This window comes from Chiloscyllium plagiosum, unplaced genomic scaffold, assembly GCF_037043375.1.
Source record: "Chiloscyllium plagiosum isolate Xiang-an unplaced genomic scaffold, Cpla_swu_hap1 HiC_scaffold_13, whole genome shotgun sequence".
NCBI classification, from domain to species: Eukaryota; Metazoa; Chordata; class Chondrichthyes; order Orectolobiformes; family Hemiscylliidae; genus Chiloscyllium; species Chiloscyllium plagiosum.
Window position 1 is genome coordinate 31,195,365 of NW_028270151.1, and position 17,363 is coordinate 31,212,727.

General features: G+C 41.0%; 1 protein-coding gene across 1 annotated transcript in view; it reads right to left on the bottom strand.

Moving 5' to 3' along the window:
- Positions 1-17,363, bottom strand: part of meltf (melanotransferrin) — an 88,262-nt gene that overhangs the window by 42,304 nt on the left and 28,595 nt on the right. Inside the window, exons 6-8 of the mRNA XM_043702473.2 lie at positions 12,342-12,409; positions 5,915-6,102; positions 1,481-1,655 (exon numbers count right to left, since the gene is read on the bottom strand). Of these exons, the coding sequence (XP_043558408.2) occupies positions 1,481-1,655; positions 5,915-6,102; positions 12,342-12,409 (431 nt within the window). The remainder of the gene's footprint in view (positions 1-1,480; positions 1,656-5,914; positions 6,103-12,341; positions 12,410-17,363) is intronic.

The following is a 17,363-nucleotide window of genomic DNA, read 5'->3' on the forward strand; positions in this document are numbered from 1 at the left end:
CCATCCAGATGCCTTTTAAATGTAACAATTATACCAGCCTTCACCACTTCCTCTGGCAGCTCATTCCATACCCGTACCACCCTCTGTGTGAAAACGTTGCCCCTTAGTTCTCTTTTATATCTTTCCCCTCTCACCCTAAATCTATGCCATCTAGTTCTGGACTCCCCGACCCCAGGGAAAAGACTTTGACTATTTACCCTATCTATGCCCCTCATAATTTTGTAAACCTTGGATGTGGGCACATTTACAATGTTTAAAGACATTTAGTTAAGTACATGAATAGGAAAGGTTTGAAGGGATTTGGGCCAGGAGCAGGCAGGTGGGATGAGTTTAGTTTGGGATTATATTCAGCATGGACTGGTTGGACCGAAGGTCTGTTTTCGTGCTGTGAAGCTCTATTTCCACTAGTGGGGACATCTTGAACTAGGGGACACAGTTACATAATAAGGGGGACAGTTGTTTAAGACTAAAATGCAAAGGAATTTCTTCTTTCAGAGTCATGAATATCAGGAATTTTCTACACCAGATCGTTTTGGAGGCTAAATCATTGAGATTATTTAAAGAGAAGGTACGAGTCCTTTAACTCCTCAATATTTCAAAGGTCTATGAGAAGCTGGCATGGAAGAGGAGCTGAGGCCTGGGCCAGATCAGCTATGATTTTATAGAATAGTGAGGCAGGCTGAATGGCCCACTCCTGCTGTTTCATGTGTTCCCATGTAATTAGTTTCAAAACAAGCAGAAAGTAGGCAGAGATCTAATAAGCAAAATGTCCTGCTTCTGTGCTGGTAACTTCTCTGGTTTAAACAAATATCCTCACATCAATTTTCCTTAAGCAGATATTTCCAAAGCAATTCCCAAACTCAGCAGAAGTGCCAAAAGAAGGCTTAGAAATTGCTTCACGAGGAGGAAGAGAAAACTGTAGGATGTGTTATTTATAGGCATTTGTCTTTGCCTTGCTAGATGCCATAAAAGTGGCATTTAAATTGCCATCCAATATGTGTGCCATCTTTTGCTGTTTACCTGATGCATATCATTACAGTTAAACCACTTGCAACAACAGACTTTCAATTTCCACGCGAAAAGGAAGAAATGTAGCCCTCTATAGTTTCAAACTAAAATGGAGACTTGCTAGGAGATTCTGAGAGAACTCTTGTATCAATGAGTAAGTGCTACACAGCTGTGAATAATAACACGTGGCTAATATATTGCTTCTTAAAACAAACACAAAAGATTATGCTTCAAATAGAACACTGCCAGCACATGCATAACAACCAGATTTTCCCACTTTTAAAAAACTCTGCTAGACCCCAATCTACAAGCTCATGTTTGCTGTGACCGCTGACTGCAGGGAGACCAGAAGGTTGAGGTAATAGTGAACGAACCTTCACTGCTGGTAAATTTGTTGCGATTCAGTAACAGGACAATCCAGTAAAATATCATAATGATTTTGACCTATCTTCATTTAAAAGACAACACTTACTGGAGCAGTCAAGTCCATTCAAGGATTGTAGATATTCAGAACCCAACCAGGACTGATAAGTTTGATTCTTGATCAGCATGAATTCTTTGGTGGAGTCCTTGAACAGTAAGTCTTTGCCGCCGTATGAAGCAGAATCAAATAGCTTAAATCCAGTTGAGGTAATGTCAAATTTTTTCTGTAAGTAAAGAGTATTTTTTAGAAAAGTGAAGAGCTAAATGTAATTGCCTTTTTTCCCCATTTTATGATGTTTTAATGCTGGATGACTGAGAAATAAAGCAGTCAAGAGCTTGGTGCTGGAAAAGCACAGCAGGTCAGACCGCATCTGAGGAGCAAGAGAATCGACGTTTCAGGCAAAATCCCTTCATCAGGGTGAAGGGCTTTTCCTGATACGTCGGTTCTCTTGCTCCTTGGATGCTGCCTGACCTGCTGTGCTTTTCCAGCACTACACTCAATCTCTAGCATCTGCAGTCCTCACTTTCACCTTACAAATAAAGCAGTGTAACTATATAGCTTCATGAATGTTATACATGACTAGACACGGTAAACACAGGAAGGATGTTCCCATTGACCAGGGAGTCCAAAACTAGGGATCACAGTTTAAGGATACAGAGTAGGTCACTTATGGAGGAGAAATTTCTTCACCGAGAGAACAGTGAGCCTGTGGAGTTCTCTTCCACAGAAAGTGGGTGAGGCTAAAACATTGAACATTTTCAAAAACATGAGTTAAATATTGTTCTTAGGACTGATAGGATCAAAAGGTACAGGGAAAAAATGGGAACAAGGTACTGAGATGGATGCAAACCAGAAATTGCTGGAAAAGCTGAGGCAGATCTGGCAGCATCTGTGGAGAGAAATCAGAGTTAAGTGAGCAGTCATGATCATGTGTAATAGCAGAGCAGGCTCAAAGGACCAAATGGCCTGCTCTGCTCTGATTTTCTATGTTTCTATGTATTGTTCAGACCAATTTCATGGATTTATCCAAAAACTCAATCTATCTTTCTTGTGATCCTAAGAAGAACAAAATTCAAGTATGGACGACAATTTATTCTACATTTCTTAAATTTTGTTCTGGGATTAAACAAGTTTATTACCATCAGATTTCTCCCAGTCCTAGATGATCAGAAACTGTCAATATGATTTGCATAATCCAATTCCTCTGTAATCGAGTCTAATTTCAAAGTTGGTTTTATTGGCTCCAAAACTTGGACTACATATAGATGCCACCTTAACACCTTTGAGAAGTACCATCAATGTTATTTGAGGCAATATTCTGGATCAACTGAGAGGACAGGCAAACTAACATTGGTGTCCTCACAGCAGCTAACAACATCAGCACTGAGACCATGATCATCTCAAACCAACTCCACTGGGATAGCCATGTACTTAGTACGCCTGAGTTCTGATTACTAAGGCAAATCATCTTCACCCAGCTCAAGGAAGGCACTTGAACAATAAGAGGACAAAGAAGGGTTCCAACAACTCTCTGAAGGTTTCCCTCATGAAACAGATGCCAATGCATGGGAAACTATCATTCTGAACAAACCAACTTGGAGATAATCCCTCTATGAAAAGATGTGATTCTTTGAGAACACAAGGTGGAAAGAAAAAATATGGAAAAGAACTGAGGAAATGAATGCCAATGATTTAGAGACCAAGGACCAATTCCACCTCCCAAAAAACACCTGCCAAATGTATGGTTGGAAATGCAGCTCTAGAATCAGGTTCATCAGTCACAGAACCCATGACCAGTGATACGGAATTTCCTTGACAGACAATCATACTCGCTAGTGAGTGATTGCCAACAACAATTCTAATGAGGATAATGGTAGTTTCACTGGATTTGTGATCCAGAGACCCAGGCCTCGGGGACATGTTTTTTTTAACCATATCCCACCATGGTAGCTGCTAGAATTTGAACTTGGTTGATATGACTGGAACATACAACTAGTCTCAGTGATGTTGACCATGAAGTTGTAAAAACCCATCTTGGCTCACCAATATTCTTTAGGGAAGGAAACCTATCATAATTAATCAATCAGTCCTACATATGATGCCAGACCAACAACATGGTGGTCGATTCTTAACTACCCTAAAGCCAATCAGTTCAAGGTCAATTATGGATGCGCAAAATATGCATCAACCATTAGAATAATCAATAAATCCTCAGAAAAGCTATAGTGAATCAATGGGATGCTTCAAAAAATTGTATCTTTATCTTTACTATAGGTGATGATTATTTGACCCATCTGACACTTCTATGAACCAGCACTATTGGAAACTCAATAGCTGCTTGCATCAGCCCACATAAACTACTGCCAAACATCACAAATAACTGAAACTTTGTGGGATAAAGTCATGAAGAAAGCTACTGAAATTAACAAGAACAGATACAAGCAATAATTGTTCAATTTCCAAAGTGCAAAGTGCAAAGAACTGCAAGCATCGTAAAATTTTTATGCAATCAGTAGTTAGGATTTGAAAGAGATTGAACAAAAGAGATTGGGCAAAAACTTCAAGGATCTAAAAACAAAACAAAGATATGGGGATAAAGTGGAGGCACAAGGCTAACTGGATCTGTCTAGAAAAGGGCTGATGCTTATTGAGCCAAAATACTGATACAGTCCTTCTGTGCTGTATTATGCTAGGATTGTATGAAATGAGATGGCCACTAGATGGAGCTAATTTACACAAAGGGGACAACTTGATGGGCCTAATTGTCTTTACCTGAGCAAGAACTCTGTTACAACAAGGTCTAATCTAAGGGTCCTTTAATAATGCCAAGGTTTATAATCTTAATGCACTAATTCATTCTTCAACTTTAGAAGTGCTGTTACACATATTTAACATTGGAAAAATGTTAGAGACTATTATAAAGGAAGTAAAAGCTGAACATTTAAAAATACATAATATAATCAAGTATAGTCAATATGGCTTCATGAATGGGATTATGTCTTACAAATTTAACATAATGCTTTGAGGAGGTAACAGGCAGGATAGATAAAGAGGAACCAGTAAACATAGGCATTCAATAAGGTGCTGGATGCTACGCTACTTATAAGGGAAGAGCCCATGGTTTTATGGTGTAGTACATTAGCATGGATAGAGGATGGTGAATTAAAAGAAGGCAGACAGTTAGGATAAAGGAATATTTTCAGGATGGCAATCTTTAATAAGTGGAATGCTGCAGGGATCAATGCTGGGGCTATCATTACTTACAATATGGGGTCCCCTATTTATATGATCATCCGAGTTACAAACACATATTTATAAATGTGATCGTGTAGAGTGATGTATTAATAATAATTTCAAAGATCCATCACATGAGCGTTTTCTTTTACTTATGAACAGCTATTTCATATGTTCCAAATTACACACAAATCCATTTGCAAACATACTCAAGAATGGAACCTGCTCGCAACCCGGGGACTGCTTGTATATATTAATGACTTGGATGAGACAGTAAATATACTGTTGCCAAGGATGACAAAAAGTCGATAATAGAGATATGTATATGTGAAATGAGTGAGCAAAAACCTACGGCGAAAATGTGAGGTTGTGTATTTTTGCAAGAATAGGGAAGCTGCGTGCCACTTAAATGCAGAAAGCTTTAAAACAGAGGAATTTGGTGGTTCCCATGCATGCATCGTAACAAGCTAGCATAGATGTTCAGGTAATAGGGAAGGTAAATGGAATGTTGGCTTTGTAAAGGAAATGGGAGAATAAAAACAGGGAAGTCTTGTTAAAACTAAAAAAGGCATTAGTTGGACCACAGCTAGAATACAATGAACAATTTTGATCACCTTATCTAAGGATTGATTTATTGGCATTGGAGGCAGTCTAAGGAAGGTTCAGTAGGTTGGTCCCAGGTATGGAGGGCTTGTCTTATGAGGAGAAGTTGACTACATCGGGCCTGTACTCATTGGATGTCAGAAAGATTAGAGGTGACCTTCTAGGAAAATACAGGATTCTTAGGATACGTGACAGTGTAAGTGCTGATAAATTGTTTCTTTTGTGGGAGAGTCTAGGACCAGAGCACATAACTGGTGACACCTTACTCTGAACTTAAGCAGATAAGGAGGAATGTCTTCTCTCAGAGGGTAGTGAAACTGTGGAATTCTTTCCACAATAGACTACAGAAGCAGGATTGTTGAGTACATTCAAGGCCAAGATGTAGAGATTGATAATCAGTTGGGAATCAAAGTTCATGAGGAAAAAGCAAAGAAGTTGAGTTGAGAATTATTGGATCAGCATGATCTTATTGAAGAGCGGAGCAGAATTAAATTGGTTGAATGGCCTACATCTGCTCATACAATCTTATTTTTATTGCTTACTTTTCAGATGCAACTAAATACACATCCTAATTTTCCCTTGTTCCCACTTTTTGTTTTTAAATCTTTGAATTTTGTTTGGTTCGGTTAACAACAAGGTGTGTACCTGTGCAGCATCCAAAGCATTGAAGACAGCAGTGCCATTAGTTTCTGGTCTGACTACAACTGCATTGGCAGGCACTCTGGCAAGGTGGCACATCTTCCAATCTGTTACTTGAGCACGACTTCCATTACGACAGAGTAGCTCATAATCACTTGAATGAAGATTCTTTGCCCACATTGTGGGATTACTTCCTGAAAAGCAATTTATGCAAGCTTTGGTAAAATCATATTAAATTAATATTTCACGAGTAATGCGGTTGTGATTTACCACACCTAACTACAAGTAGTAGCTGACCTTTTGTAACACTTATTGAGTCTGTACTACAAATAGCAACAGTTTATCAGTGATGCCTAAATCAGCACTTCTTTAGTCATTCTTTGGTACAATGTACAGCATTCCTTGATACAAAATGCTTAACATAGGCTCCACTGAATTCTAAACTGGATCAAGTAAATGTTATTGATTTGAGCTCAAGTGCCCTACCACTTGAGCTGTAAGTTTGCATCAATCCCAAATCTGCTGTGATACTCAAATAAAATCAAGTGCTTCACTGGCATACAAAACAAAGAAAGATTAGGAGCTGGGGGAAGGAAGGGGAAAAAGAAACAAGCAATCCTTGAACAATCTCACAGCTGTCACAGTGACACAATTGCAAACAGTCATTTTCCAGTACCATAGTGTGCCATTTCACTCAACCAGGCACAGCTCCAGGGCTCTTGTGTATGTTACAAAAGGGCTTATGTCATCTCTACCATATATCTGAATTGCAGGTGGTGCTGTTCTGATTTGAGCTGGCAGCATGCTTTTCTTTCAAGAACTCTGAAAGCAGGTGGAATCAGACAATCCTACATTGGCTGCAACAGCTGCTAGAATTCAGAACAAATTTGCAGACAGAGACCCTGCACATCAAGAACACAAGTCAAAACAGGGCAACTGTAATGCTTTGGTGCAGGTATATAAAGCAAACTACGCAAAATAATTGCATCAGAACATGAACATCAAATGATTTGTTGTTCTCATAGGTTGCAACTTTTGATCACACTTTCCATTGAACATAGAGTAACAAAGTGCTCTTTACCCCTCAGAGTGGAATTTAATTCTAGCCAGTCTGATGGAGTGATACCATCTCTTACACACACATACTCTGACAATCCTCTTCTATACAAGATACATACTATTGAGTAATGGGTTTGATGAGGACAGAAACATTAATGGAAATAGAGCAGTGAACTGAAGAATGAAAATAGTGACACAAAGGGGACCAGTGGAGCAAAGGTGGAGTAGAGCATGAGGCTGAAGATGATATATCAATGAAGCAAGTTAATTTCTTCCTATCTAGTGACTTTGACCAGCAAAACCAGAGTGCCGAGGTGGATGCAATCATTCCTGCACTGGAGACTAGGAGCAGATGGGTTCCTGGGATTAAGGTTTGGTTAGAGATTGGCGAAAAGATGAAGCTCAGTTCTCTACAGCATATATGAAAATGAGTTATCAATTCTGTTTTGGAAGGTGGTGAAAGCTTCAGTCGGACTATGTGACACCCAAGATCCCCACAGTTTGTAAATCGTGGTCTTGTACCAATAGCAGTTGGATATGGAGTCACAAAAATCAAAAGGTTAACCACCAGCAGACAAAGAGGGTGGAAACTGCAGGTGGGTGGGAAGGACATTGGCAAAGGAAAAATCAATGGTGAAAATCATGCAGTGTCGGAGGCTGAAAGGTGATCTTATAGAGTTTTATAAAGTCATGAGGGACATGTTAAAGTAAATAGAAAAGGTCCTTTCCCTGGGGTGGGGGAGTCCGTAGAGGGCATAGGTTTAGGTTGAGAGAAGAAAAATTTTAAATGGACCTAAGGGACAACTTTTCCACACAAAGTGTGGTGCATGTAGGGAATGAGTTGCCAGAGGACATGGTGGAGGCTGGTACCATTACAACATTTAAAAGGCATCTGGATGGGTACATGAATAGGAAAGGTTTAAAAGGATGTGGGCCAAGTGCTGGCAAATGGGACTAAATTACTTTAGGATATTTGGTCAGCATGGATGAATTGGACCAAAGGGTCTGTTTCCATGCTGTACATCCCTATGACTCTAAGAACACTTACAAATGTGAGTTGGGGAGTGGGCAAGATCTATGGCAGAACTGAATGATCAGCAAGGATCATCTCAACTTCAAGAGCATCTTGATTCATTTTTTATATTTTTGACAGTGGTGCAGCAAGTTTCTCACTAGGAGGCAGTAAGTTGCTAATTAAGGGGAACTACTACTTGTTAGACAACCTTGCTGCTAGCCCAATTCATAGAAACATAGAAAACTAGGAGTAGAAGCAGGCCATTCAACCCTTTCAGCATGCTCCATCATTAATATAATCATGGTTGAACATCCAATTCAGTACCCTTTCCCACTTTCTTTCCATGCTCGTTGGTCCCTTTAGGCCTAAGAACCATATTTGACTCCTCCTTGGGAAAAAAAAACATTCATTGTTTTAGCTTCAACTGTTATTGTGGCAGTTTAAAATTTGTGATCAAGCTTCTGATGCTTTGAAATATATTGGCTTGGAGCTAAAGCAGGATAAGTCTGATGTAATTTTACACCAACAGTTTTCCTTGGAGACTGTCGGTCCCATCACAACCATTCATACCAGGACTATACAAAAAGATGCAACTGCCATCAAGATGAAATGGACTAGCCACAATCATATAGATTAATTGGTTATGCATGCAAGACAAGACCACATGCAAGCTTTGATGTGTTCAAACATGGTAAAAACAATGACTGCAGATGCTGGAAACCAGATTCTGGATTGGTGGTGCTGGAAGAGCACAGCAGTTCAGGCAGCATCCAAGGAGCTTCGAAATCAACGTTTCGGGCAAAAGCCCTGTGTTCAAACATGGTCTTGTGATGAGAAATCCAAAGGTTGAGGACAAAGGATGAAAAAATATTAAAACAATTAAGAGAAGTTTCTTCCTGAAATTCCCAGGGTGATCACAAGAACATGAAACTGATCATTTTAAATAATGCCTTGCATTCCAAATTTGGTGATTGATTTTCCAGTGTGAGTGGATTCACTATTTCTTATGGGAGAGAAATGAGAAGTTGTGCTTTGGCTTGGGAGGCCAAGAAAATAACAAGAATAGTAAAGATCACACTAGCTGCTAAAACCCTTGCTCTTCTTGACGCAGAGGGTATGGCATTTTACATATCCAAAGGTCTTGAAAGCAATGTTACATGAAAGGATGATGAATGAACCATCAACAAAATTGTAGAATTCTGCATAGATAATTGATTACTTTATAATAATGTACATTATGTAAAATGTGCATTTGAGAAAAGAATGAAAAAGTTCTGAGAATAGATCGAAAGCAAATGTTACTGAAAAGATATATTTGAACTCGGGTAAATACAAGTGATCAATTATCAGAATATTTTCCCAAAAGAAATGCTCTGAATGAAAAATTGGAAGAAGGATGCCTCAATGTAAACTTTGGAGATGTGACATTTATATTCTTTCTATGAAATTTTATGTAGCATTGCAAACTATAAGGTTAACGTTTTTGCAGCAATCTTCAGTCAGAAGTGGCGAGTGGATGATCCATCTCGGTCTCCTCCAGTGGTCCCCAGCATCACACATACCAATCTTCAGCTAATTCAATTCACTCCACATGATATCAACAAATTGATGGGGGACTGGATACTGCAACATTCCAGCAATAGCCCTGAAGACTTGTCCTCCAGAATATGCCTCTCCCCCAGCCAAGCTGTTCCAGTACAGTTACAACACTGGCACCTACCCGACAATGTAGAAAATTGCCCAAGTATATCCTGTACATAAAAAAGCAGGACAAATCCAACACAGCCAATTTCTGCCCCATCTGCAAGGCACAAGTCAGAAGTGTAATGGAGTACTCCCCACTTGCCTAGATGAGTGCAGCCGAACACCCCTCAAGAGCTAAATACAATCCAGGACAAAGCAGCCCACTTGATTGGCACTGCATCCACAAGCATCCATTCCCTCCACCACCGCCACTCAGTAGCAGTGGTGTGTACTATCTACAAGATGCACTGCAGAATTTCACCAAAGATCCTCAGATAGCAACTTCTAAACCCATGACCACTCCCACCTAGAAGGACAATGGCAGCAGATATCTGCAGTTGCATCTACTCCCGGCACCTTCCCCTGCAACCGTCCACTCCCGGCACCTTCCCCTGCAACTGTAAGAAATGCAAAACTTGCGCCCACACCTTCCCCCTTATTTCCCTCCAAAGCCCCAAGGGATCCTTCCATATCCGCCACAAGTTCACCTGCACCTCCATACACATCATTTATTGCATCCGCTGCACCCGATGTGGCCTCCTCTATATTGGGGAGACAGGCCACCTTCTTGCGGAACGTTTCAGAGAACACCTCTGGGACACCCGGACCAACCAACCCAACCACCCTGTGGCTCAACACTTCAACTCCCCCTCCCATTCCACCAAGGACATGCAGGTCCTTGGACTCCTCCATCGCCAGACCATAGCAACACGACGGCTGGAGGAAGAGCGCCTCATCTTCCGCCTAGGAACCCTCCATCCACAAGGGTTGAACTCAGATTTCTCCAGTTTCCTCTTTTCCCCTCCCCCCACCTTGTCTCAGTCAAATCCCTCGAACTCAGCACCGCCTACCTAACCTGCAATCTTCTTCCTGACCTATCTGACCCCACCCCCACTCCGGCCTATCACCCTCACCTTGACCACCTTCCACCTATCGCATTTCCAACGCCCCTCCCCCAAGTCACTCCTCCCTACCTTTTATCTTAGCCTGCTGGACACACTTTCCTCATTCCTGAAGAAGGGCTTATGCCCGAAACGTTGATTCTCCTGCTCCTTGGATGCTGCCTGACCTGCTGCGCTTTTCCAGCAACACATTTTCAGCTAAGAAAATACTAGCAATGACTAAGGATTCAAGATACTGCAAAGAAAAATATTTGTTCTCGCAGGGACAATGTTCTCCTCCAGAAAAAAATGCAACAGACTAAAGGTCAGCGAGGCAGAGGTGGGTACTGCAGATGTTGGAGATTGGAGTCAAGATTAGAGTGGTGCTGGAAAAGCACAGCAGGTCAGGCAGCATCTGAGGAGCAGGAAAAATAAACGTTTCGGGCAAAAGCCCTTCATCAGGAATGAGGCTGGGAGCCTCAGGGATGGAGAGATAAATGGGAGGGGGGTAGGGTTGAGGAGAAGGTAGCTGAAAGTGCAATAGGTGGATGGAGATGGGGGTGAAGGTGATAGGTCAGAAGGAGGGTGGAGCTGATAGGTGGGAAGGAAGATGGGCAGGTGGGACAGGTCATGAGGACGGTGCTGAGCTGGAGGGGTGGAACTGGGGTAAGGGGAAATGAGGAAACTGGTGAAGTCCACATTGATGCCATGGGGTTGATGTGTCCAGAGACAGAAGATGAGGCATTCTTCCTCCAGGCATCGGATGGTGAGGGAGTGGCAGTGGAGGAGGCCCAGCACTTGCATGTCCTCGGCAGAGTGGGAGAGGGAGTTGAAATATTCAGCCACGGGGCAGTCTGGTTGGTTGGTGCAGGTGTCCTGGAGATGTTCTCTGAAGTGCTCTTAAACTGTCCTCCAGTCCTGAAGAGAACTTCAGACCATCAGTAAAACAGCTGAGGAAAACTACCTTTTCACATGTTATGCGGTCCTTCCTCAAACTCTATAGAGAACACATTTAGGAAGAATAGTAAAATCTGCAGACTGTTTGAATTTGTAAAATCAAAGACTTGGGGGCAAATGGGGTGGGATAAATATAATTATATTTTAAAATGTATAACAATAATTTTTATCAGGAAAAGCTTGGGGAAAAGTTCAATCAAGCAGTTAATGCTTGATTGAGTGCAATAAACATTTTGATAATGTCATGAGGATTTGGTGGAAAAGTTAAATTTTGTGGGACAGATCCAAGGCTAGGACATATTAACAGTCTTTGCAATAATAGGGAGTCTATCCTTAAAACCTGTAAATAGGTAAAGAGGTGCAATCAACTACATCTTGTTTACTCCCAAGGACTCTTCTTTTTAGACCAGAAGTTGGCTACTCTCACATGTTTTAAACCATGTAAACCCTAAAGAAACCACACACTTAGAAAATAAGTGCAGCAGCACACACAACATTCCCAAAAATGGTGCCAGCATAGACTAATCAGAACAAAAGTGTCATCACACAAAGGGTAGTGAGCTTGATGTTTGGGACAGCTCTCGTGTGGTGGATTATCCTAAATCATATTCTTAATCCAAGACATTCTGTGAGAAAGGCTGCAGGGATTTACAAGTTTCTTTAAAAAAATTAAGAGAGAATATACATAAAGTCTATTTGCATAGCATAATATGGCACAAATTCTTTAACAGACCAAACACAAATTGAATAGAATGTAACAAGTTATACTGTAACTCACCATCTGTATTGTCCTGTACAGTAGAATGTTTAACAAAGGCAATATCACCTGCTTGGTTAGCTAGGCACCTGCATTGGAAGAGGGGTACACTTAGACAGCTAGCTACAAGTAAACTGTATTTTGATGGGTGTAAGTAAACATCAAGACTGTGACAAATGACATAGTTGTGTATTGTTGTTATTCCCCCAACTACCACATCCCTTCATCACCAACCCTAATCCCAAAACAGCAGCCACAAGCACAACCAAACCGTACATGAATGGTTTGCAATATTTTATAAAATGGTTCTTTTTCTAGTGATGGTTAGTATCAGTGAGCTTGTAGGCTACATTACAGAACTTGTTGCCAGCAGTGTCATTTGCTGCCAAATGCATAACTAATCTAGGGCGTAAACAAAGAGAGTTCTGCATTTGCATGATATTTATTCCGAAAAGAAGGAGTGGAGAGAAAACTGCACTTTAATAGCTAATGCTCAATATTACACTAATTTCTGAAACATAGTGCACTGAAGCAGAAAGCTTCACTTGGCATCTATGTGCTGAATTCCTGAATCCCTTATTACTTGAAGAAGGAAAAAGTAGAACACAAAAATACTATTAGGCTACTTTGAAGCTCCTTGCAAACAGGGACTGGCAAGGATTAGCACCAGATCACCAGATTATGTTCTTTAACCATGACTCGTTTGTGCCCAGGGAAGAATAAATGAAGAAAATAAGAATTTTTAATCTATTTTTATCCAGGCAAAGTTTCTCAATAATGCATATGAGACTGACAAAATATAAGACAAGAGATAAACATTTTTGAGGTTCAAGTATGACATATTAAGTTGTATGAATGGCCAGGCAATGGCCAATTATGATATTCAATCTTAAACTGATCTGCAGTAATGATATTCAATACCATTAGTACATACAGAGGAGGAAACTATAGCAGGCGTTAAAGATCCTTCAAGTCAAACATGATGGAGTCATAGAATCCCTACAGTATGGAAACATTTCGGCCCAACACATCCACACTGACCCTCTGAAGAGTAACCCACGCAGACATATTCCCCTATCCTATTACTCTACATCTACACCTCACTAATGCACCTAATCTACACATCCCTAAACACTGTGGGGCAATTTAGCTTGGCCAATTCACCTAACCTGCACATCCTTGGATTGTGGGAAGAAACCCACATGAACACAGGAAGAATGTGCAAACTCCACACAGACAGTTGCCCGAGGATGGAATCAAACGTAGGTACCTGTCGCTGTGAGGCAGTTGTGCTAACCACTGAGCCACCGTGCCACCCACTGAAAGGTCAATTTAGTTTGTCACTTTAATAAATAAGTTGAAACACTGACTTGGAATGCTCAATGTTACACACAAAGACTGATGGTCACTTAAATTGTCTGCTTCACTTAGCAAGAAAACTGCATGCTACCTTGGTCACGAGCAATTAGTCATAGTCATAGTCATAGAGATGTACAGGATGGAAACAAACCCTTCAGTCCAACCCATCCATGCCGACCAGATATCCCAACCCAATCTAGTCCCACCTGCCAGCATCTGGCCCATATCCCTCCAAACCCTTCATATTCATATGCCCATCCAGATGCCTTTTAAATGTTGCAATTGTACTAGCCTCCACCACTTCCTCTGGCAGCTCATTCCATAGACGTACCACCCTCTGAGTGAAAATGTTGCCCTTTAAGTCTCTTTTATATCTTTCCACTCTCATTCTAAACCTATTCCCTCTAGTTCTGGACTCCCCCTACCCCAGGGAAAATACTTTGTCTATTTATCCTATCCATGCCCCTCATGAACTTATAAACCTCTATAAGGTCACCCCTCAGCCTCCGACGTTCCAGGAAAAACAGCCCTAGCTGATTCAACCTCTCCCTATAGCTCAAATCTTCCAGTTTAATGCAGACAAGTGTGAGGTGATTCACTTTGGTCGGAGTAACCGGAATGCAAAGTACTGGGCTAATGGTAAGATTCTTGGTAGTGTAGATGAGCAGAGATCTCGGTGTCCATGTACACAGATCCTTGAAAGTTGCCACCCAGGTTGACAGGGTTGTTAAGAAGGCTTACAGTGTTTTAGCTTTTATTAATAGAGGGATCGAGTTCTGGAACCATGAGGTTATGCTGCAGCTGTACAAAGTCTGGTGCGGCGCACTTGGAATATTGTGTACAGTTCTGGTCACCTCATTATAAGAAGGATGTGGACGCTTTGGAAAAGATGCAGAGGAGATTTACTAGGATATTGCCTAGTATGGAGGGAAGGTCTTATGAAGAAAGGCTGAGGAACTTAAGGCTGTTTTCATTAGAGAGAAGAAGTTTGAGAGGTGACTTAATAGAGACATATAAGATAATCAGAGGGTTAGATAGGGTGGACAGGGAGAGCCTTTTTCCAAGTATGGTGACGGCGAGCACGAGGGGGCATAGCTTTAAATTGAGGGGTGATAGATACAGGACAGATGTCAGAGGTAGTTTCTTTACTCAGAGAGTAGTAAGGGTATGGAATGCTTTGCCTGCAACGGTAGTAGATTCGCCAACTTTAAGTACATTTAAGTCGTCATTGGACAAGCATATAGACATACATGGAATAGTATAGGTTAGATGGGCTTCAGATTGGCATGACACATCGGCGCAACATGGAGGGCCGAAGGGCCTGTACTGCGCTGTAATGTTCTATGTTCTAACCCTGGCAACATCCTTGTAAATCTTTTCTGAACCCTTTCAAGTTTCACAAAATCTTTCTGATAGGAAGGAGACCAGAATTGCACGCAATATTCCAACAGTGGTCTAACCAATAGCTTGTACAGCCGCAACATTACCTCCCAACTTCTGTACTCAATACTCTGATCAATAAAGCAAAGCATACCAAACACCTTCTTCACTATCCTATCTATCTGCGAATCCACTTTCAAGGAGCTATGAACCTGCACTCCAAGGTCTCTTTGTTCAGCAATACTCCCTCGCACCTTACCGTTAAGTATATAAATCCTACTAAGATTTGCTTTCCTAAAATCTAAATCAAACTCCATCTGCCACTTCTCAGCCCATTGTAATCTGTAGTAACCTTCTTCACTGTCCAGTGCACCTCCAATTTTGGTGTCATCTGCAAACTTACTAACTATACCGCTTATGCTCACATCCAAATCATTTATATAAATGATGAAAAGTAGTGGACCCAGCACCAATCCTTGTGGCACTCCACTGGTCACATGCCTCCAGTCTGAAAAACAACCCTCTACCACCACCTTGTCTTCTACCTTTGAGCCATTTCTGTATCCAAATGGCGAGTTCTCCCTGTATTCCATGAGATCTAACCTTGGTCATCAGTCTCCCATGGGGAACCTTGTTGAATGCCTTACTGAAGTCATACAGATCATATCTTCTGCTCTGCCCTCATCAATCGTCTTTGTTACTTCTTCAAAAAATTCAATCAAGTTTGTGAGACATGATTTTCCACGCATAAAACCATGTTGACTATACTGAATCAGTCCTTGCCTTTCCAAAAACATGTATACCCAGTCCCTCAGGATTCCCTCCAACAACTTTCCCACCACCAACGTCAGGCTCACTGGTCTATAGTTCCCTGGCTTGTCCTTACCACCTTTCTTAAAAGGTGGCACCACGTTAGCCAACCTCCAGTCTTCTGGCATCTCACCTGTGACTATCTTGTATAAACACACTCTCCCAACAGCAACCAGTTAAGTGGGAGCTAACAAGATGACAATGTTTATTTCAAGGGTCCTTGTGATGCAGTGGTAGTACCCCTACTCTGAGCCAGGAGGCCTCGGTTAAATTCCCACCTCCTCCAGTGGAGTGTAATAAGACCTCTGAACGAGTTGATTAGAAAATCTTTGCATATTTCAAATGCTTCTTAAAGATGACTCACTATTTCACATTCACTTGCAGCTGCTATTATGAAGAAGGTCACTGAAACACATCAGGTGTGTTTCTGGGACACCTTGTGAAGACTTTCTCAGCATTGTAATTGCCACTTAACTCATTGTTTATTCAATTTTCTTAGGACTTCCTAAAAATATTGAGTGCTGTGCTATCCACTTTATCAGATCCACCTAAGTCTGTGGATGGTCTCTGGCAACTTGCTAGGGATTCCACTTGGTCTGCAGCCAATCATAAAAGTATCATCTGCTACAGCAGAGACAACTACGGCACCGAGGAGGCTGAAGTGGCATACTGTGCCTCTGCAGTTACAGGAAGCCCTCCTCCTCTTGTAGACCTCCAGAACATATCCAAGAACCTGCTGATACTGTTTCTCAGTGCCTGAGCCATCCTGCAGTCTGTGTGTGTTAGCCAGCATGCTCTGTGCCTTTAGTCAAAGTAGATGTGAGGATCCCAATTACACTACTTCATAAAAATTACATCTAATCACCACCTAACCCCCGAACCTGCAGAATACTGATTTAGTACCCAAAGACAAATATAAGTTATAGTAATAAGCATTTCGTAACATTTCTAAAACCAATTTCAAAAGCCAAGACGTATTAGCACAAGAAATGCTTAGTATTAACATTAATGAATATGGAAGTTGCTGTCAACCTTTTGCCCAAACGCCTCAGCTAATCTGGCTGCTTCTCAGATATGTCATATCCCACAGATTAAAACATTTTATGATTCCACGTAGAAGACAACGTTGTTGAAAGAATAAGAATTTTTGATGAAACCTGCATATTCCTCATATAACTGACCTACAGTAATTAAACCAAGGTGTCCATTTATCAATACTTTACTAGGATTTGTATATTATTTTGCTGTCATCATTCTACAAGTTTTGTGATATACTAAATCTCATAATAAATACAGTTCTCTTAGTTCTTAGCTAAACATTTTACCAGTACTAAAGGTAATCAATCCGTACTATTGAAAATCCATAATATTATCAGTGTCCCCATTAGCTGACTAGACACAGAGTCTGGTTTGAACCGGGGGACTTATAATCTGTCAGAATTAGCATTGCACCTAATAGGCCAGAAAAAAAGGATAATTTTTTAAGATACTTAT